The 23,813-nt window shown below is 40.0% G+C and overlaps 1 protein-coding gene across 1 annotated transcript in view; it reads right to left on the bottom strand.

Annotated features, from left to right (window-relative positions):
- Positions 1-2,879: 2,879 nt before the first annotated feature.
- The window catches only part of camkmt (calmodulin-lysine N-methyltransferase), a 128,588-nt gene continuing 107,654 nt past the window's right edge, over positions 2,880-23,813 (bottom strand). Inside the window, exons 9-11 of the mRNA XM_066679063.1 lie at positions 17,765-17,828; positions 15,342-15,473; positions 2,880-6,025 (exon numbers count right to left, since the gene is read on the bottom strand). Of these exons, the coding sequence (XP_066535160.1) occupies positions 5,933-6,025; positions 15,342-15,473; positions 17,765-17,828 (289 nt within the window). The 3' untranslated portion in view covers positions 2,880-5,932. The remainder of the gene's footprint in view (positions 6,026-15,341; positions 15,474-17,764; positions 17,829-23,813) is intronic.

The raw sequence follows: 23,813 nt of genomic DNA, 5'->3' as shown, positions 1-23,813 counted from the left end.
GTATTTCCATTTGTAAAGTCTTTAGAGTCAAATATGTCATAATGAGAATGTAATTTCTGAGCCATGTAAGACCTCTCTCGCTTTCTAGAGTTTCCGCAAATAAACCAAGGTTTAATGTCAAAGGAGTGATCGTGATCATGTTATCCACCTGTATATTGTAGTGCAACAAGTAGAGTGTAATTTAAAAAACATCAGCTCATGTACTATACTATGTTTGAGTTTAAAGCCTACTAAAACAAACACAAAGATTAATAAAGTACATTTTGAAGAACAGTAAGTATTTAGAATGAAGTGAATTTAAAAATATATATGTATTGTGTGTTTGTGTGTGTGTGTGTGTAAAATCAAATAATTTAATTTTAAGAAAAACATTTTTTTAATTAAAATGCTGTAACAAAATTTGAAAAAAAAAAAACTTCAAATAAATATTACTCTAATAAAAGAGGTAATAATCATAACATTTTTTGTGGTATGTTTAAAGCCCACACCCCACACTGTATGTCATAAAAAAGAAGATTCTTGAAAATACTGTATAATTATTTTGTAATAGAACATTGTTTGCAATTATTATTAATAATTCTGCTGACTTAACCACTGCTGTGATAATCAAACTTGTCTCACTCAGCCCTGAGTGGATGCATTTCATGTATATCTCAGGTCCAGTTTATTACAGACCAATAAAAAAACATCAGATGGGTAAACTTTCGCCGTGTTAATTTTGCACAACCTCTGTTTTGATTATTGTGGTCCAGTCACAGAGCTGTAAAACTATTTCTATGACAAAAGTGAGATCACTCAGCAGACAGGATGTATGTCGACATTTGCTAGACAAAATTTTGTTAGAAAATGAACAAAGATAGGCTGACCCCAAGTCCAAACATGGCATCTTCTAAATTGCACTCTAAGAAACATGAAAAAGTGTTTTTTCCTTAAAGTGTAATGCTTGAAAAAACATGCGTGAATTTGTCTTGCTTATGTGACCTCTGTGGACTTTAAGCTCTATGAAAAATCGCTAAGTGGACATTCCCATTCAAGTCCCTCTGCTTTACATGTATGAGAAATGTTCACCCCATAACAATTATGGATTCCCAGAGAAAGTTTCATTACAAAAATTAATTAAATGAATAATGAGCACATAAGCCACAGAACTGAAAACACAGGCACTGAATATTCCAATTACAAATATGCATTTTGTCCTGGAACACTGAATATAGTGCATCCTCAGTGGCATACTCCTGGATCTTAAGTCCTATATCTGAAGGTGTATTTACACTACATGTGCCCTTGATGTACAATAACGAGCAGTAGCCCTTTTTTCTGACACTGAACAGAGCGTTCCGTCCTTTAGCTTTTATGCTCAACATGAGAATGTATGTAATGAGCTTAAATATACATTTATAACACAACATTCCAGTTATATATATATGTGTGTGCTCACCAATCAACAAATGTAATTAACTGGTCTGTAAATATGAAGGCTTGCTGTCCTGTAAAGGCTTACTGTTTACCTGCAAGTATTTCTATCGCTGAGAAGCCAGCTGTTATCAAAGATGAGTGTGCAAGCGTGTGGGGTGAGAGGAGCTCAAATAGCCACCTGAGCCAGTGCAGCCCACTCCCTATCAGTGCGGGGGTCTTTGCCCTGACCCTGTAGGCCTGGCCTGTGAGCTGAGCTGAACACATGACTCCAGCAGCATGGTGCCTGCAGTGTTTGTGTGGAAAGTCATGCTTCAGTGGGAGGAATCAGAGCCAAGTGTGCTGCCAGCTGCCCTCAACCGCAATCAAATCTCCAGCGTTTCCAAGCACACACAATATTTCCACCACACATCTCTCCCACTGCTGGACATTTGAATGGAAACTAGGCATAAAATGCATGAGCAAACAAACTAATTGAGAATTTCCATTTCTCCTTGTAGCGCACTCACACATCCGCCACCTCCGAGCGCATTCAAGCAATTTGCACAGCGCCGACGGAACTAATGCGAACCTCCATCGAGCTCCATGCGCTAGTGGGAAATATGGCAACCTGCATGAAACTTGCATGTAGCGGCTTTTTAAATGGCTGCCCTCTCTCGGCCGGTTAACAGCGCCTACTCTCCGCGTCTCTCTGCATCTTGACACAGCACACTGAGCCTAATCGCACATAATTGGGTGGGTGGGACAGGGGGCCGGCCCAGGCTTTGTGTGCAAAGGCCAAGTGGTCAAGTTAATGGAGCCCTTGTACGGAACAGGGAGCTCGCTTTTTCTAGCTCTCTCTCCCTCTCCCTCGAGCAGGATGGAGGGAGGGGAGAACAGGCCTCTTTCAAATCTCAAAAGACAGAGAGGGGGCACTCCCCCCCACCCCCACTCCCAGCAGCCGCCTCCATAACTCAGGCCTGAGGATTAGGCCACTCCTACAGAACAGATCTGACTCCCGGAGTCTGGGTTTAATCTACAGCACTGCAAGAGTTCAGATATAATATTTACGAGACTGGAAGAAGTGAAAAATAAAGACATAACTGTAAGATAAAGATATTTTTTACTATATTTATTATTGTTTTGGAATGATCCTTTTAAAAAATTTCATCCTTTTGAAAATTAATAATGTTAAAATTAAACTATATACAAACACATTTTATGACGCATCTGCATGAAAACGTAGCCATACACAGTCCTTTCAGTAAATACGTGTTTTAAAAAAAGAATATTAAACAAGCTATGTAATGATAATAAAAAAAAAAAACAATAAATTATCAGGTTAAAACCATGTTGTTAAAAATTGGAAACTACGATTCGGTCCTTAAGCGCTGAGAGCATGTACATGTTACAAAGATACAATAATACTTGTGGGGAAATCAGCACAGGACACAAAACTGTTTCAAATAATGATTTAATCACAGTAATTACAACCACCCGCTCCATTAGTGTAAACCAATCACTTTGGACTCATCTGTGTATTGAGTAGGAAATAGTCACAGTGCAAAAGCACACAGCTCTGGAAAAAAAAATTAATAGAAATAGAAGTGATCAGAAAAACGTAAACAGATAATTCTGCACTGAATCTGATTAAGAATGTGTGAGGGATTGGTATAATTGATATGTCAAAATATATATCACAGGAAAAATATGAAGTGCCTGTTTACACTCTGCATTACCATGTGTTTTCGGATCATGGGAAAAGACAACTGAAATGTGCTTTGCTTAGACTTAAGATCTGGAGCACAGTACTGCACCTGAACCTGTAGAAAGGCACCACTCTTTTAAAGGCAGGTGTGTCATATATATATATATGTGTGTGTGTGTGTGTGTGTGTGTGTGTGTATAATTTTATTACTTTTTTTAAATATCAGTGACCACACTCGCTCCACATCTGACACTGTGCACAAAATAAACAGCAGTTTGTCTTTATCTGTAAAACCAGGTGCAATCCTATCCGACCAGTCATGACTTCCTTGTGCCCAAAAACTCCTCTGGACTGTGGTAGCGCTGACCACTGCTGAGGATTGGCTGTTGGTTTTAAATCATTTCTCTGATCTTTGACAAACAGCATTTGATCCATCATGGGAAAGAAAAAACTGTAAACATAATCCAGCTCATCCAGAAATAATCTGGACATGGAACACATGTTCAGCTAAGGTGTAAACAGGCTCAAACACTATAATGCACATTATTTCCTCTGAATACAGATCACTGCCAAATACTTCAGATGTGATGCCTCCTCTAGCATGCACAGTGGGTGAGGATCTAATTCTGGAGTCTTTGATTGTGCCATGCATCTTTCTGCTGAAAACAGCCTGCTAACACACAGCATTCCAGACAGTGTTGAAGGTCTTTCTGTAAGCACTGTACTACAGCGTGGTCACCAAACACAATATGCTCACAGAACTTTAGTATGGGCAGTAAAAGTGGGTCACAGTGAAGTACAACATATTCAGTGCTGTACATGTACACTCCCCTCTCCTACCAAGACGTGTGCGCGACATTTGGAGTACACACTAGATACAGCAACACTACATCAGACCGGTGTTCTCCATCTCTATAGCGACAGGATGAACAGAACATGGTTATGCACAATTAGCATGAAAATGATTATTAGATCCGCCATGTCAGGGCATCAAAATGGCTGCATAATTAAACCATTAAATGCAAACAAAGTGTTTCAGAATGGTTTGAAGGCTTCTCTGTTCCAGAGGAATTTGCCAGGTCAGAAACGCTCATGTGGTGATGATGGGAACCAGACATCTGAACCATTTAATGCAGAAAAGGTTCTTAATATAATGACTAAGACACTGCTTTTTTGATCATGCTGTGAAAGTTTTCGGAGGAACACTTTTTTTTAATGCAAAGCACTCCACAGACCTGGTTTATATCTCACTCACAGTTAACAATATGTTCTACAAGTGTTGCTATTTGCATCAGCGACACTGTGTCCTTCATAATCCATTCATGGTATTGATATAAGGAATTGTAAGGCAGAACAGTATCCAAAGAAATCTTATTTTTCTTACTTTCAGATTACCACTACTTTACCATAATCAGTAACACATATTCAGACTCAAAAGAGAGCTCTGTAAACGAATCTAACTTTCTCTACAATGCAGCATTTCAATTCAAACCACCCTCTTTTACTTTGTTTACATCTCAACAATTACGTTACACAAAAATCTCTTTCTTTAGATAAAATCCTTCAGAACTTTATGATATGGGTCACATCACCCTGGGCCAGCGTGTGGTTTATGTCCTTGTGAGTGTTCATTGCATGCGAGGACTGTCCTGTTCTACCTGTTTAGAATAAATCACACATTTTTCATCACACAGTAACAAGGCATGAGATCATGCATCATCTCAGTCGCATACACTTATACAAAATTTCACTCTCTCTCTCACACACACACACACACACAGTAAGGATTCAACATGTGGGTATTGATGAATCAAGTCTGGGTGCATGCTAAAATGGGAGGGGCCCATAGCCACTTTTAAATGGCCTTTTATAAAATAATGATAAATTCTGTGGCTTGTGATTTTGTATAAGAATGTATGACCAAATGTGGCTAGAGAACTTATTTTTGTGAAACAAAAACCACTCTGTAAATATGTACAAATACGTTTTAAAGTGTTTTTGTGTTTGTTTGTTTGTTTGTGTGTGTGTGTGTAATGTATAAATATAATTAAAACTTCAAACATTCTCCTGCTATTTTTAATTTTATGGTAACTGTTGCCTTGTATTAAAAATGACAACTGTTATTTTATTTAACATAAATTTCTTTTCTAAATATGTATTAGTTTGAAAATGTCAAGGGAGAAAAACATATTCGTCACTTGTTATGAATCCCATCAAGAAAAAAGTGCTGTAAAAGCACAGATATGTTCGGTTCTTGGGGATAATATTGAATCCAAAATGACGTGTGAGATTTAAAAAAAATAAAATGACAATGGTTTTTTAATGGTATTCTAATATTACACTTCTTTTACCTTAAAAAGTCTAAAGCAGGAGAATGAATTTTTAATTACAATTAAATGTTACACAAAACCGCTTTAAAACTTTCTTGTACACCTATTTAAATTTGCACATAGTACAGATTAAAGGTCTAACTGAAAATTATACAGAACCTGAAAATACGTGCATAACCTTCCCCCGAGTGCACATGCGTGTAAGTGGTGTTCATGGTGCAAACATACAATACATATATTAACATTAACATATGATCACAAGGCACATATTCAGGCACTACTTAAGGTAGCTGTACTGCAAAAGGTAATGTTTCATGACACCACTGTGTTGAATTCTGATTTTCTATTATGTGTACCAATAAAACTTTAAAACCTACACCCTCCCCCAAACAATATGATAACAAAAATGATAAAAGGCTGTGTTGAGTAAAGCCCTGGAGGTCACAGTGGCAGAGCCAGGGTTGGGCGGGTAACACAGAAGGGCAGGCTGGCACTGCCAGGTTCACAGCAGGCCTGGGCTGGGGCTGTGTGAGAGTGTCAGCAGCACAGGATAGTGGATGTTCTCATCGTACACCTCCTTCCCCTCCGTTTTCATCTGAAAGAAAAGATATGATAAACCAGAGTTATTCAGTGCTAGTCAGCTATTCAACATTTCTTCTGATATTAAAGGAAATAATAGGCATTTTTCTCTTTTGCAATGACTAGATATTGGAACATGGCTGTGAGGATTTGATGTTAATCAGCCACAACTTCAAACACCACTCTAACTCATCCCAGCGGTACTGAATATTACTTAATCACACCAGAACACACAGTTCCATGGCTCCCATGGCTGGGTGGCTTAATAATTGAGCACTGTGACCTTAAAATCATATTCATTTCAGGCTTTTCTGGTATAACAGAGTTTATACAAGTGGGTGAATCTCTAAGTAGCTGAATTCACTAATGGTGCGTCTCCACCGCATGCGTTCGGCTCTACACGACTCAGCTTGCTTAAAGCTGGTCACTTGTCCACTGGAAAAGGGCTCCCCCGTGAAATGAAGCTGGTGACGTCACTGGTGAATCGCTGGCTTTGAAAACAACAGCAATGACAACTGTAAACACAGGCACTGTTTAAGTATCGTATTCGTATTTTGTCTTTTGAATTAAACAGGACTCAGCTCCCCAGTTCTCACAGATCAGTTTTACTTGTTGCACATTTGGTTTTCATTGGAGATTTTCGTTGAGCTTCGGTCCAAGGAGCATATTAAAACGTCTTCAAAACACTTTGAGGTTAAGTTAAAAGCTGCCGTTGAGAGACTGATAAAAATAAGTGTGAAAGCTTCTGTAACTTAAGAGATTTTACAAGCAGCTTGTGCTGGATTTGAGCTCTGTATTTCGTGTTGATTGATATGGCTCTGACCACTCAGCGCTCTGCAGGGTTTACACATCACCATTCGGCACCTACTCAGGTTACCTACTATTCGGTTGGAACCTGGAGCGAGCTGGGACTGAAAACGTACCAGGGACTAGGTACCAGATTTGGCCAGTGGAAAAGCAAAAGAGCCGTGTCGAGTCGAGTAGAGTCATGTAGGTTCCATGCAGTGGAAAAGCGCCATAAGTGTCATAAGGGGCCTACAGATTTAGGCATGCATTTCTGAGTTATTAATGCTAATGCTAAAGCTGTTATTAATGCTACAGATTGAAACTTCAAAGACCTTATATATATTGGCTGATTGGCTACAAAAAAAGGTAAGGAAAAATATGAATATGATTTTTTTTGTAGATCTACCACTATTAAAACGTACGCAAAAGCCAGCAGTGATTTACTGCACGTTGTTTGTACTCCTGTTGCTTCCACCCTTGTTATACACGGCTCATCTCAACAGCAGCCGAGTCGCTGTGAGCAAACAAGGCCGGGCACTAACTGCTTCACAATGACTCACTTAGAGCAGAGGTGTCTGCCTGAAGAATGTCAGCTCCAGGGCCCCAGGCTCCACTTTCTGCTAACAGCCGGAATACAGCATTACTGCCACCCTCTTCCCAGCGCCAGCGGCCAGGCAGCTCTGCCCCTGTCCCAACCAATCGGCTCTGCCCGTTGGCCACCCCCCCCCCCCCCATACACACACACACATCTACAACATCCACACTGCGCAAACATCACAGCTTCCACGCAGTCACCAGAGCTGACATGCAAACACTCCTCAGAGGAGCTGGAATGGAGTGAAGAAGCACATATATACAACAAGTTGTCAGATATAATATCTTCTGACCTTAAAAGGGAAAAAAAGATATTTGGGTAATATCCATAAATAAAGGCTTAATATAAAATGTTATTTTGCAAATAGTTCACAAATAATTAATAAATAAGTGTTTGCAGTATGACTATACTTACATTCACATGCACTGCCTCATTCTGGGTTTTACAGAGAGTTACACAGAGGGATTTATGTCCAAAAGGTAACAACACAAAGTGCACAAACTACAAACTCTTAAGCTGAAACTAAGACAGACGGAGCCCAAATATGAATCTGACATAATCAGCTCGTCTGGACAAACAGGGAACAGAAATTTCAAGACGGTTTAAATGTGATTACAACCAGATTTAAAAAAAACATGTCTCTCCATGGGCGGCACGGTGGTGCAGCAGGTAGTGTCGCAGTCACACAGCTCCAGGGACCTGGAGGTTGTGGGTTCGATTCCCGCTCCGGGTAACTGTCTGTGAGGAGTTGGTGTGTTGTGCGCGTGGGATTCCTCCGGGTGCTCTGGTTTCCTCCCACAGTCCATTGCACATTGGAGGTGGATTGGTGACTCAAAAGTGTCCGTAGGTGTGAGTGTGTGAGTGAATGTGTTTGTGTCTGTGTTGCCCTGTGAAGGACTGGTGCCCCCTCCAGGGTGTATTCCTGCCTTGCGCCCAATGATTCCAGGTAGGCTCTGGACCCACCGCGACCCTGAATTGGATAAGCGGTTACAGATAATGAATGAATGAATGTCTCTCCATCCAATCAAAACTGATTTCATGTGCCATGACCAGAACACTACAATGTTTAGCAGCCTCCTCCGTCGCTGAGTTTGTCTTGGGTGATGTAAGAATTGTGGACCATAATGTGTTAGTCGCGTCGATGTTGAACCGCCATCTCTCATGCATCTGCATCTGCATTTAAAATCCATGCCAGTGTAGTAACAATGTTGTAACCACCTCTCATGCAGAAAGGCTGGTGGTGTCTGGACACACAAATCTGATCTGATCATTCTCAGAATTGCAAAGGATCAGATGTGAGAAACTAACCTGATTTTCCTGCAGTTGGAACATAGCCAAAGCCCTGATTAGAGATTAGATAACATCATCACAACAGTCTGGAATAACACATTCACTTCAAAACATTTATATGAGTTATAGCAATTAAAAGCAGTGCTTTACTATACTATTAAAATCCAGTTATGGGGTTTTTAATTACAGTTACGTATTTGTCACGTATATGTTAAAAGGTGAATGTCTACGTTCCTCAAAAGGAATTTTCAATGAGGAATAATTAATATCAAATAACAACATGCCTCTGCTGTGAACCGCCACTTCTAAGAATTAACGTCCCCCTTTGGCTGAGACAATTCATTATCATTACAGAGGTCTGAAAAGTGTAAACAACACTGGAAACAGCACATCCAATTGGCTGAGGGCATGTGGAGAGATCTGAGGGTGGGGGTGGGGGGGTGGCACATGACAGCTACAGTAGATAAATTCACACTGTACTAACACCAACATGACATGTGTACACTCTCCTCCAACACACACACTCTCTCTCTCTCTCTCTTTCCTCAGTTGCTGAAGAAGGATGGATGAAAGGTTCCCCTATTGGCCTTCATGTGTGTTATCTCTCTGTCCACTCTCTCTACACAGCGGCCCGTGGTTGAACCCCTGACCCCTCAGTAATCAGGGCGGCCAGCCGGCCAACACTAAACCCACTGCAGACACCAACACATTCACATTCAAATCTCACACACCCCAGAGAGGGAGGGTACAGAGGGAGAGAGAGAGAGAGAGAGAGAGAGAGAGAGAGAGAGAGAGAGAGAGAGAGAGAGAGAGAGAGGATAAGTAAGGGAAAAATTCATAAAGTGTGAGAGAGAGATATGAGAAAAAGCTTATGGTGAGAGAGACAGAGGGCAGGGGCGAGAAAGAGAGTCAAAAAGTTGGAGAGAGTGATTTAAAGAGAAACACTTATGGTGAAAGTGACACAGAAGATGAAAAATAGAAAGAAAAACAAAGACTAAGAAAAAAGAGTGAGTTACAAAACGATTTGTTCCTAGTGAAAGAATGAAATACAGACAAAGACAAAGGGGAGAATTAAGTAAGAGAAATACATAATATAGATTGGGAGACAGAGAGACAGAGAGAGAGAGAGAGAGAGAGAGAGAGAGAGAGAGAGAGCTTGTGGAGGTGAAAAGTTTAACAGGCAAAGCTGTTCCTCCTGATCAGAGGCCGCTAATCAGCTTCATGGGTGGCTGGATAAATCGCCTCGTACCTTTTAATCGCACGGCTGCCGAGATGCAAGTCATTTATTTTATTGCCACTCTTGCCACCCCCACCCTTTTTTTCTGTCCTTCCTTTTTTCTTGCTCTTCTGAGCTAGTCCTGAGAGGGTGAGGGATGGACCGAACATCAGCAGGTTTGAATCGCTGGATGGATGGATAAAGGAAGGGATAAAGAAAGAGTGGAGAACAGACACGGGGCGGATGGGAGAAAGGTGGGGGGACTCTGAGGGGTTAGGTTAGTGTGTGTAGTATGTGTGATGCATTTGTGTATGTATTTGTGGAGGGGGAGAGAAGCTGTCAGAATTAAAATTCATGACTCTCTTCACCACCATTTGAGTAACAAGATTAAGACGGGCGGGTGGAAAATAGCAGCATTATCAGGCGGCTTGCAGTCCTCCAGCTGCTGGGGCTCTATTCCAGAACAGTGGGGATAAGAGGATAACACGCAGCCCCCTCGCCGCAGCCCTGCACTGCTGAGAGCACAGCACACCCCTACACACACACACACCATCCTGCCTCCCATCAGCACCACACACACACACACACACACACACACACACACACTGTCTGCATAGGGAGGTTTTAGGGGTCAAAAGAAACGCCTCAATCTCCAGGACATCACAGACTGCAGCTGAGGAGTGAGAGACATACAGGGGGTGGTGGTGGTGTGTGTGTGTGGTGGGTGTGAAGACAAAAACACACAAATAAAAACAATACACGTAGATATCTAGCATTAACTCTGGAATGGCACCATCGCAACTGAGGCTCATAGTTAAACTACAGGGCTGGGTCTACTACTGAAAATCTAATTCATCAAGCTCAATTTTATGCAGTGTACAATAAATTATATATAAAACCCTTTAAAAACCTGTTGTTTATTGATACTCTCTCCTTTATTTTACTGAAAAAGACAAAGAAAACACTTTTTTGTGTGTTGAGGCCTTGTCCTGAGATTTCTTCAGAGATCTTATCACAATATTATGCACAGTAGATGGTTATGTACAAAGACATAAACAAAGACCTGTACAAAGACACGAGTTCGTTGCAATCGTATGCTTAGAACTGTCCTTTTTGCAACGTTTGACAACTTTCTCACAACGTTTGGCACAAAGCAGTGAAGTATGACTCAGCTTTGTTCACTAAGTTTTTGGTGATGCTCCTTTGTTATTTATTTATTTATACATTCATTAGATTACTGTGGAACATTTCGAAACATTCATTCATTCATTGTCTGTAACCGCTTCTCCAGTTCAGGGTCACGGTGGGTCCGGAGTCTACCCGGAATTACTGAGTGCAAGGCAGGAACACACCCTGGAGGGGGCGCCAATCCTTCACTGGGCGACACAAACTCACTCCTATGGACACTTGATTCGCCAATCCACCTATCAACATGTGTTTTTGCACCATGGGAGGAAACCGGTGCAGCTGGAGGAAACCCACACAGACACAGGGAGAACACACCACACTCCTCCTCACAGACAGTCACCTGGAGGGGGACTTGAACATACAACCTACAGGTCCCTGGAGCTGCATGACTGCACCACCATGCCACCTACATTTCGAATATTTAATTTATATGTAACTTAAATATTCTATAAACATTTCACTGTAACTTTGCCATTGCCCATATTTTTTCATGTTTGCAGACCTCAAATTCTAAACTTCTTGTAATTGTTGCAATGCTGAACCCACAGTTGCAAAAACAGAGGCTCTGTTCTCCCTATTACAGGTCAGTGGAGCATCACGGTGATTCTGATGCTGTAATTGTAAGGACATTTCTACTTGGTGATGCTTTAAATAAATATAATTAATTTTAAACTTTTTAAGAAAATTCCAAGATTGGTCAATGCCACATTAGTGATCATTTAAAAACACATTAAATGTAAGAATAGCCTATTTAAATAAATAACTAATTAAAAGAATTAATAAAATATGGGTAAAACTAAGTATCAGGGACCAGTTTCCCAAATACAGTGTTAAGATCATCATAAGTGGAAGCGGAAGTGTTCAGTGGAATGCTCATTTTCCACTTAAGAATCTTCTTTCTTCTAAAATGCTTTTGGGGGAACCCTGCCCAGGTTTATAATATGCAGCCTTTACGTCAAATGAAGCTTGTTGATTATCTAACTTAAGTAAGAATCACATAGCCTTATGACCAATGGCCAAATTATGCAGTGTAACCTAAGGACTACATTCTGTAACACAACAACTACAAACTACATCTTCCAATGTTTGAATAAACTTTAATCCAGCACGTTTTATGTATTAAGGATATTAATCAATAATTTGCTCTGCTTTGTTTCTACTCCTCTGGGAAGACTTTACTTTAAACGTAGATCATTTCTCTGAGGATTTGATGGCACTCAGCTTCTTATAGCTTCAGTGAGGTCAGGCACTGATGTTGGATGATTAGCTTTGGATCACAAAAGCCACTCCAGCTCATCCCAAAGGTATTGAATTGTGCACATTTAATGATCCTCAGAGAACACAGGTCCACTACTCTACAGCCAGGTGCTACAAGCAGTGGGGCTGTATACCCCTCCAGCCAGTGATTAGCACTGAGCGCGTTGCTCCCGGGCACCCACACCCCCCTTATTTCTATTTGGCAGTGTTTGTTTATGAATATTACTCAGATTGTATGTACCACACATTGTGTGCCTGTGCGTATAGCTGCATAACACACCAGCAAAATTCACTAATATTAAGGGGTTTCCACAAATGCTTGCACATATACTGTAAATGGACCAGACAAAAACTGACAGTCTATGTAAATAAAACCATTCATTTTTAATTGGTCAATTTTATCTATTCATCTTAAAAAACTCAAAGTAAAGATTCAATGGTCATGTCAAATAATGTAGAAAAATACAAATACAAAAAGAGGAAGAGATGATTTTAATAGATAGGATTGTGACAATGTGTTAAAAAAAAAAGAATTTCCAAAGCTGACTTCTAAACCTAACCCCAAATCACGTTACTAAATATAATGACTTTGTCCTTTCAGCTGTAATCACTAATCACTTGCTTATACATCAAGAAGTACTAGCCTAACCCTAACATTAAACTTATCCTAACCTTAAAACATCTCTTCACCTTAAAATCTAACAATTGACTTTGTGGTGACCAGCTTGTGACCCCCACAAGGAAGAGAAGGCCTCACGGTGTGTGTGTGTAAAGAGCTTGTGGTCCCTACAACGTGATATAGTCTTGGCACACACACACACACACACACACATACACACAGGTCTTGGTGTTCATCAGAAGATAAGAACTAGGCCTTAATAACCTTCAAATATGATGAGGCCACTTCAGTATGCCCTGCTATCACACACACAGCTGTAATATCCTACTGACATGTCCAGGAAGCACACACACTCATACTGTCTTTCATGTAAAATCTCTCTCTCACTCTCTCATACACACAGAGCCAATAGTAGGACACTTGACTCAGCTCTCGTGGCCCCTCACTGTTATCATCATTATCCACACAGAGGCACAGTAGGTGGGCCTGTTTCCTGTGCAGCAAGCCCCCATCAGCCCCCTTCAGGTGCACTACGCCAGTATACTTGTGTGTGTTTGTGTGTGTGTGTGTAGGCGCAGGTATAACTCAGGGAGAATGTATCATTCATATAAGAAATACAAAAACACTACATATTTTAGGCAGACAGTGGAAGCAATATGAAAGCAAATGGAATGGCACATTTGCAAACCTTGCTGAGTATGCCAAGTGCAGTATCAGTTATCCATCTATCTTTTATTACCATCATACACACACACACACACACACTCACAATTCCCATTCTACTACCCACTAGGAAGAGTATTCACTCCAGGTGTTTCAGGTATTGTGTTAATATAATTACATGCGGACAGCGAAGAGGCCGAACATTAAACTTTGAGATGATTTCATCACACAGTTCCTTTCCGAGTTCGCTGACTGAGTGAGATGAGGGAGATAAATCCAGTGCAGTATAATACAAGGACTCTTTAGTCATTGTATTATGAGGTTCTGGGCAAGGACATTAAAGGCACAATGTAAAAATCTCACTCTCTCTCTCTTTCAATATGCCCAGTGACAGCTCTTAATTCTCTCTCTTCCTCTATCTCTCTCTCTCTCACCTAAAACCATTTATTTATTTATTTATTTATTTTTGGGGGAGATTGCCTATTTCTGGCCACCCACAGCCACTGGTAGTGGCCACTCAAAGGGCCATTGACCAAGAAGAAGTGGGGAGGGGGAGGGGAAAAAAAAATCCAAATCACTCAGTGCCAGGGTCCTGCTGGCAGGCCCATTTTCCTCAGGCATGGGCAGAGCCGCCCGTCAGGCCCTCTGGGCCTAATGGGTCCTGACAGCTTCTTCCATAGTTAAAAATGGCAACTGTAGCCATCCTGTCAATGCCAGTTAACCAGCTGGACTCCGCGTCCGCTGCCTAGCAGCCACTGTGCTGATGGGCACTATGACGTGGGCAGTGCCCGGCATTCATTCTTTTAGCTTGGTCATTGTGCTCCTGCTTACTTAGAGTTTGTCCTCTTAGAGTGTGGTTTCTGAGCTTCCATTTGAAGTTTTGAGTGCAGGAGATGGAGAAACACACACACACACACACACACACACACACACACACACACACACACACACACAAGCACTAACAGCTGCTGGAACTTTGGAGTACCCTAAAATGCTCCAACTTGAATGAGTAGAACATTCATTTCAGAAAAGTTAAAGTACGGCATGCGAAAGCAAAGATCTGTAAATCCACTTGGATCTGTCTTTAGAATGTAACTCTACAAAGACAGCTTTACTAACAATTGTATGTCTTTCAAAAAAAAAATAACTAAAGGTGACAATCTACCCCTTTACCACATGTTTACACAATCATTGGTGTCTTAATAAAATGTCTGTGATGTGCTTTGGTAAAATATCACAATGATCAAAAACCACACAGTTTAGACCCCGTCTAAACAGCCCTGTTCTGAATGATCAGTTTCAGTCTGTGAAATAAGTTCAGCAGGCTTCAAACACCCCAACTAATTTACACATTCACAGAAAAAAAAGAGATATTCTTATAATATCATATTACACCCTATTGGTAGAGTTTATGTAACTACCTCTTTATGAATACAACATAAAACTGTTATCATGCATTAACTCCAGACATTTTCTGGAGTTGTCCTTTCACACATGCAGCATACAGTCGCATTCTCACAGCTGCAAGTGTTCGGCATGGTTTATGGCTTGGGGAGGCACCTGTGCAGTGTGTGCAAGAGGCACGGCATATTCACTGTAGTTCTCCAGAACCTCAGTGGCTCTATTCACACAGGGGATCACTTGGACATACAGCTCGTCCAGGTAAATTTTGGAACATTTCTATGTTCTCGTGCATACACACACTACACAACACTCACCTTCAAGTGTAGGTCCCATATATGAGGGTCATAGTTGTCATAACGACACACAAATAGTCCAGCATTCTCTGCCAGTCTGCAGAAATCTGTCAGTGTGTCTCCCCTCGTGGGAGCAAACACTAACGCAGTGCCCTAGAGAGACCAAGAGAGAGAGATACACACATACATATTATATATATATTTCCATTACAAACCTTTTGTATTAGTGAAGAAACTGAGCATATGTTAACTGATTTCTTTAAAAGTAAAAACAGTGATTACGCCTATTATTTTGCAGAATGAACATTTTCCCAGAGATAAATGATAGTGATTGCCTTCAAAAACAGAAGAAAAGATCATGCGACTTTGAGAGCTTCAGAAATCACTCGACCCATAGAACTATTCATCAGCCAGTGATGCAACACTCCAACATCATGCTGAAGACAGAATGAATTATAAATCACTACAGATTTTCCTGTAAAGAAAAGGAAGAGGCAGAGGCAGGAGAGTTTCACTTTTGCGGGATGAAGTGATGAGCTCTGATTAAAGAGCTGAGTTCTCTCTCCGTCTGTGTTTGCTCTCCATCCAAGCTCGCTGTTCTCCTCTCAGCGGCACAGACACGCCATCAAACACGGCTCACCGCAAGTGGTGGTTTGCATCATTACATTCTATTTGATTTCTCCCAGGTATTATATTAGATAATAAACAAAAAGATTAAAGCTTACCTAATCCAATCAATGGCTTGCAAGCGCATCCCCACCCTTTATAGATCAACGAGCCCTGGACGGCCAGCCGTGCTAAGAGGATTACCCGAAGGTTCAAAGTTTCTTTGAAATCCTTCAGCTTTAAATATTATTTCATATTTTTTGATCATATTATTGTTTTAATTAAATGGGGGCTGAGCCTGAATGAAACAGCAAAACAACAAGTATGTGAACAAGCGCTGGATGGGCTCACTGCTACAGCTGTTTTCATTATTATTATTTCATTACCATTTAATTTGAGTTTGGACTGTGTTGGAAAACTCTCTCACAGCCATGTTAATCTGTGTGTGTGTGTGTGTGTGTGTGTGTGTGTGTGTGTGACCAACTTCATCTTACAATAACAAGAGTCATTACAAGGAAAATTAATTGGTTTTCCTGAGCGCAGTCAGACCTTTGGCCACCACAGCCGTGCTGCTGGTCACTGCCATTAATGATGTTCCATCCTGCGCTGTCTTAATCATGAAAAAAGACAACAGATCTCTCTCTCATTCCTGAGTGTGTTATCATTGTTATGGCAGGGATGAGAGGACTGGAAGGTTGATAGAATCAGCCAATGAGTAAAGTGTTTCATCACCTAAAGCATAAGCTCAATTCATTACACTGCAGGAACAGCACTCACTTCAGATCCTTTGAAATGTGCAACTGTGTGTGTGTGGGAAAGAGAGAGAAAGAGAGAGAGAGTGTGTGTGTGTGTGGTGTGAGTGAGTGAAAGAGCGAGAGAGAGAAAATGTTAAAAGAAAGATTACAGATGAAAATGGAAAGATACAAAGAAACATTAAAAGAGAGAGAGAATCAGAAACAGTGAGGGGACACTGAAAGACAAGAGAAGAGGAAAAAAGGAAAGAGAACCTGAGTGATGGTGAATAGAAAGAGAGAGAGAATCAGAAACAGTGAGGGGACACTGAAAGACAAGAGAAGAGGAAAAAAGGAAAGAGAACCTGAGTGATGGTGAATAGAAAGAGAGAGAGGAGAGTTAGCTGATACAGAGAGGAAGAGAAGATGATTAGGGGTGTAAACATAAACATTGAAATCACAATGATCAGTGGGGTACCGCATGAGAAAACTCACACCAGAGAGAGAGAGAGAGAGAGAGAGAGAGGGAGGGAGCGGGGGCGAATGAGTGAGAGTCAGTGAATGACAGAGAAAGAAAGAAAGAAAGAAAGAAAGAAAGAAAGAAAGAATGAAAGAAAGAGTGAGACAGAGCACGAGAGATATTAAATGAACGAGTGAAAGTGAGTGAGTGAGAAAGATAGAGAGAGAAAGGGGGAGGCAGGGAGGATGAGTGAATGACGGAGTCACTGAATCACTGTGGGAGAGAGAGAAAGACCGAGACAGAGGGAGAGGGGGAGAGGGGGAGGGGAAGAGAGCTCTGCCCTGTTATTAATATGAAGACATCAACTATCAAAGAGTGTACTTGAAAAATAAAGCTTGAAGATAAATAGAAATCAGTTGCTATCTTTGAAGCTGTTTCATTTGCTGTGGCTCCTGCAGCGGCGGGTCTTATCACAGGGCCAAGGAGGAGGACTTTGTGTGCTTTATGATTAGTGCAGAGCATCAAATACACCAGAAAGCCCAATTCCGCACAATAAGTATTAGAGTATTACATGATATTAATCCTGCCATTCCATTACTGTCTCAATCACATTACGGTGACTAATTACTGAGAGTACACACACTTACATCGGGTCGCAATAATCTCCTCAGTGCATCAGCCAGGCTCGCTCTATACTGGTCCAGAAACAGGCTAGAGGGAGAGGGGGAGAGAGAGAGAGAGAGAGAGAGAGAGACTCTGTATTTCAATGATAGCAGCTCAAGATAAGGCTGTAGGTTATTTATTTTTGTATACAACATCACCAAAACAAAAAGTGCACGTGATTCACAAGAATAAGATTCTTTCCCTTGTATTTGTTGTCACTGCAGCCCACCATTCTAAATAAAAATATATATATATTTAAATAATACAGTACCCATCAAAAGTTTGGACACATTCTCAGTAGTCATTAGGGGAATAGAGCTATTCACTGTATACAACTGTGTACCAGCCCCTACCTCTGCACAACCCAAGTTATGGTTTCAAACACATTTAGGCGGCGAGCATTCCTACAGATTGAGGAGGCCACAACTCTTCACTGAAAACCATTCCAGGTGAAGACCTCATGAACCTGATTGAACGCCAAGCTGTCATCAAAGCAAAAGGTGGCTACTTTAAAGAATCTAAAGTATAAAATATGTTCTGGTGTGTTTCACACTTCTTTGTTTACTACAAAACTCCATATGTGTTACTTCATAGATTTAATGTCTTCCATATTCATTTACAATGTAGAAAATAATAACAAACAAACAAAATCCATTGAAAGAGATGTAGTCCAAATTTCTAACTGGTTCTGTACATTCACAATATGTGGAAAATGGCACAAAACTAAACAAACTGTCCAAATTTAAATTAAATCAGTACAAAAACATTTTAACATTTTTAGAAGCAACTTATTAAAAAAAGAGATTACGTTCGGTTAAAAAAACATAATGAAGGAGTTTGTACATGAAAAAAAAAAAAGTTTGGTAATCCAACTTCTTAAAAGAACTGTGGCAGATTCTCAAAGACACTCAGTAAAAGTACCATCTAATTTCTTTATAAAACTGTATAAACTGTACCTAGGGCTAATATTTAAGAAACGAAAAGAAAAAAAAGCAAATGGTCGTGACATATAATACTGACTTTCTTTTGTTTATTAATGTTTACTGCACATTGTTGTCTTTTTCTTTCAAGTAATAAAGACTTAATTCCATTATTTTTGTCATCTTTACTTCTATATATATATATATACAATTTTGAATGGCTACACTGTCTAAAACCATGCTTTATCTCATTATGACAGCAACAAAATACGTCAATTCATAAATTAGATGTGTATAGGAGGAGCAATACATATGCATACACTGGGCTGCCACACACAGAGAGTATGTAAAGTAGGCGCTGTCAAATCTCCATCTGATTTGGTTCCCAGTGATATGAATAATAATTTAGTCTCAATTGTCACAATCTTCCAACAAAATTGCAGTGTTGCAATAAAGTTCTTGAAGTACTGACAATACACGAGTGCCATTATTTCACTGAATGATGTGTGTCTCTGTGCGTCTGTGTGTGTTTGTTTATCTCATGGCCATTTCTGCTCGAGCGCTTGAGTGTAATTGAGAGTGAGCTAATCACTGTGAACGTATGTACAAATGTGTAGTTGTGTGCAGAACTACTTGTGATCCAGACAAAGCAGTGATCCTGTGCGTGTGTGTGTTTGTGTGTGTGTGTGTGTGTGTGTGGTTATGAGTGGCTGAGCAGGAGCCCTATTTCTGCTGCATATTCAAGCCTGAAAATCTCTGAGGAAAAACATAAGAGGAGGAAACAGACTTCAGTGTTTCTCTTATTGCACTTATTCCACTCACTCTCACTCTCTCTCTCTCTCTGACAAGTGTCCAGCACATCAGCTCAGCTACAGATAAGAATGAGAAGGTGTATTCATCATAATAATATTAATCATTACAATATTAAATCATTCATTCATTTAATATCCATAACCACTTCATGCTGATCAGATTCGAGATGACCTGGAATCATTGGGCACAGGACAGGAACACTCCCTGGACAGGGTGCCAACACATTGCAGGGCAGCACACACTCACCCAGTCACACACAACTGTTTCACACACACACACACATTAATGAACAATCCACACATCAATTCACCTATTAATATCTGTTTAAAGTGTGGGAGGAAACAAGGATATTCAGAGGAAACCCACACAGACACTGGGAGAACACAACAAGCTCCCACTGACAGTGACCCCAGTGTGAGGACTGGGATACCCAGAATACAAGGACTACAGGTTGCGCCAACCGCCATTAGAAATTCCAATTATTTAAACTGAGGTAACACTTTAGAATAAGACTACACTTATAAAGGTGTATATATGATTTTAAATCAGTTTATTAATGGATATTTATTATGTTGTAAACACACTATACATCAGGGGTCATGAACAGGAGGACTGCAGTCTGGACCTGGGCCTGGGCATGTAACTGATAAACTATTAAGAGCTGTTTAATTTTGAACAGTGTGTTTGTTTGAAGTGGTGTGTTTCTGCATATCACACGGGAGGCTACTCAGCCAATCAGATCTATGCATTATGATGACTCCAATGAGTGGTACACACAGGGCAGGGCTCTAAACACCGAAGTCCCAGGGACAGTAAAAAAATAGCCCAAGGGACGTGATAAAAGCTCTTTTGGGACACTTTCAGGATGAGAGTGTTATGCAAGTTGAAACCAGAAATAAGAAAATAAATAAATGAATAAATAAATAAATAAATAAATAAATAGGGAATGACTACAGGATGAAATTCTCATAACGCTGAACATGGATTCTCGTCCTTCAGTATAAAGAGCCAATCAGCTTGCTGTTAATGGATAAAGTCCAAAGCCCTCCACCAATAAGAACCAGTCAGATAGCTGGTTATGTAAAGCAGAATGTCATTAGGGACTTTAATTACTTATACATTTGTTTTTCAAAATCATTGTTTTATTTGTACTTTTAACTAGAAATGAATATAGGACATTTTATTTAGTGGATTTTTTTTAATAATATGTATATCTTGTTGTATATTGAAATGTAGTTGAAAGTTTCATTTGATTTGAAATTCCGTTGTTAACTAAATAAAATATTGCTACAACTACAAGGTTACTTCAATATGCAGGATGTCACTGATCATAATGCAGGTTATACACTATGTTCCAGAACATGGCTTGACAAAATGTTCTCTAAATGGACCTTAATGAATTTTAATGAATTACCCCTGTATCAATAATCAGTTGTAACACAGAGATAGAAAGGCAACAGGGACATGTTTATTTTTTTGCCAAATCCACATCCATCTACCCAGTTAGATCTCAGATCTTGCCAGATTCTGACCATAATTTGTGTTCTTCATTAGTCAAAATTAACCCTGTCAGCATCATTATGTTTGTTAATATATTTTACCATATATCCCCCAAGTTTAATAAATTACCTTCCAAACCTTTTTAGCCTTTTAGATAATAATGTGTGTGGTGCATCTTAACATATGAAATGAATGCATTCATATTCTTTACTTTGAAATTTGTATTAAGATACCTGACATTTTATCAAACATCCAGTCACTGTGGCCCTTTCTGTATGTTACAAATTATTATTAATGAAGTTTAAGGTGGCTACAACTAATTAATAACCATTAAAAGATGATTTTAAGGTGGAATAATATTTTTAATTAAGAAGCCGAGTGTAGCATCTGCAAGTTTTTTCACTGTTTAAATTAGCAAAGAACTCATTGGTAACTGTTTAGTTTTGTAGCACTTTTTTATTGATTGATTGATTGCTACACATATAGTGCCATTTTAGACACCCCAAGACAAATTACAATAAAAACTGCACAGAACACCATTCCATTTAACACTCAATCAACATGCACACTGGTGAGAAGCAGCAGCCAAACACACACAGCATACTTAACCAGGAATGACTGCCCACCTGCAGCACCAGGCACTAGGGTGCCAATCCATATCTGGGCATATACACATACAAACATTCATTCATCACATACACACTCATTCACTACCATTCAGGACAGATTTTTTTTTTTTTTAGAAAAGCCAATACACCTAATCTCCATGGTTTGGGACTTTGGGGAAAAAAGCAGAGACAGCAAAAACAGAGTCAATGCTACTCACATATGAAACAGGAATAGAACAACATATTCAAACTTTTTCATGCTTTTCTACATTCAAGGTCTCTCCACCGTCCAAACGTCTCCAGATTCCATCTCTCAGCCAGCAACACACAGAGGAAATACCTGAGCCAGTATTCTCTTTCCCAGTTACTGAGCCAGGGCTGTGTATAAACACCAGGATTTTTCCCAGCATGCAAACAGACCAGAGAACTAGCAATTGTATTTTTTGTTGTTGTTTTTTTTTTTTTTTTGCAGGCACACACACAGTTGCTGGGTTGTACTAAAGTCCTCACTCCTGTCTTCCATATTTCACTGCTTCACTCCGTATGTAACAGAATACTAACCTTTATGGATCATGCCATTTTTCTGAGTATTGTTTAAGGCTCTCACAGTCAAAACAGAGTAATCCGTCACTGATGGAATGTTTCCACTCTCTGTTCCTGTGGGACATTCAGTTCTAAGCAAGGTTGAGAAATGACCTCACTCGTCAAGTATCATCCACTTTAGTGTGGAATCTTAGTCTCATCTATTAGTGGCCAAACTATTGACCCTTTGTTTTGGGTGGAGCAGGTCAGGGAGGACAATAGAGGGTGAGTTGAAGGGTGGAGCAGACGAAGACTAGTCAGGCAGGGCCAGCCTTGACCAGGGCGACTTAGACAAAGCTCCCCCCTCAGTGATAACATGGCTCTTCCGCTTTTGCTTCCTCATAACCACCTGCCAGTTATCTGATACCACTCTGTGCTTCTCCTCTTACGCCACTGCCTTACACACCTCCTCAGTACATTTCTGGAACTGAAGAAAAGAAGCATGTGCCTATGTCTATGAGTCAAAATTTGATCATGCTGTTTATAGGAAAAAAGCTCACTTACCACCTCCCCTTCATCCCTGTAGTGTCTCTCATGTGAAATATTTTATCAAAGTGCTTCTATTTTGATTCCTTTCAAGCTAAATCATCATATTTGTAGAATAAATGGTTCTACTTTGAAATCTAACACCATCACATCTCTTATTTTTTTTATCTCATACTTTAATTATTATAATTCTGTAGACTATTTGATCCTATAGCCTTAAAGCTAGTGCCACCACATAGAGACTGGCCTAACTTAAGTATACATTCATTTGGTGTTCTCATATTTCAGGACTCGCAATAAGTTAGAGCCGCAAACACTTACGCCCGAAGCACAAAAATCCATTTCATGCAAAGCCAGAGACCCAGTCATCAGGCCCAGAGCTAGAACTAAAACAGGAGAGGGGCATCTGAAAACTCGTTTGTGCTTCGGACAAACTACAGAAGACTCATATTTACAACACATTTCTGTAAGTTACAGAAGGTCAATTAATTAAGTAAATGATCTTTCAGATCTGTCAAATCTATAGTGCACTTCTAAAATGCAGCTAACACAAAGTGTTGCCATAAATTGGTCCTCACTGACTCCTTTCAGATTAGATTTTATTTGCTGCTGTAGAAGCATTTAGAAGATAAAAGGGGTATTGGTTTACGATGACTGATTAGTGAGGCACTTCCCCCTGAAGCACCGCATGCGACTGATTCGGTTTCTACTTGAATCTAAACTCGTCAAACTTGTTAAACCTACTTAAGAGTTAACCCCAAATGCATAACTGCATTTCATACAACAACACCACCACCTATAAAATAAACAATAGTTTTCTAATATTTCTATTACACATTAACAAAATCAATACAAAAAAAACAGTAGAAAAATTCTCAAAACAACACCAAAAGCAAGGAATGTGCAAATAGACAGAATTTTTATGGTAGCTCAACACAGGTTTTATCATCTTGCCTACATCCCAGAGGGCCAGTGGTCACTTAATCTAAGCCCTGTCCCTGTGCCATTAACAGCACTATGAACAGATCTGGCCTCATAACAGAAAAATAAGCCTTATATTTATTAATGAAAGTAATTAATGGTGTAGACAATCAGCAAAGAGAGAGCAGCAATCTCAGTCCATC

Source organism: Hoplias malabaricus, chromosome 8, assembly GCF_029633855.1.
Source record: "Hoplias malabaricus isolate fHopMal1 chromosome 8, fHopMal1.hap1, whole genome shotgun sequence".
In the NCBI taxonomy this organism is placed as follows: Eukaryota; Metazoa; Chordata; class Actinopteri; order Characiformes; family Erythrinidae; genus Hoplias; species Hoplias malabaricus.
The sequence above is the reverse complement of the archived record's forward strand: the minus strand, read 5'-3'. Positions and strand labels throughout refer to the sequence as shown.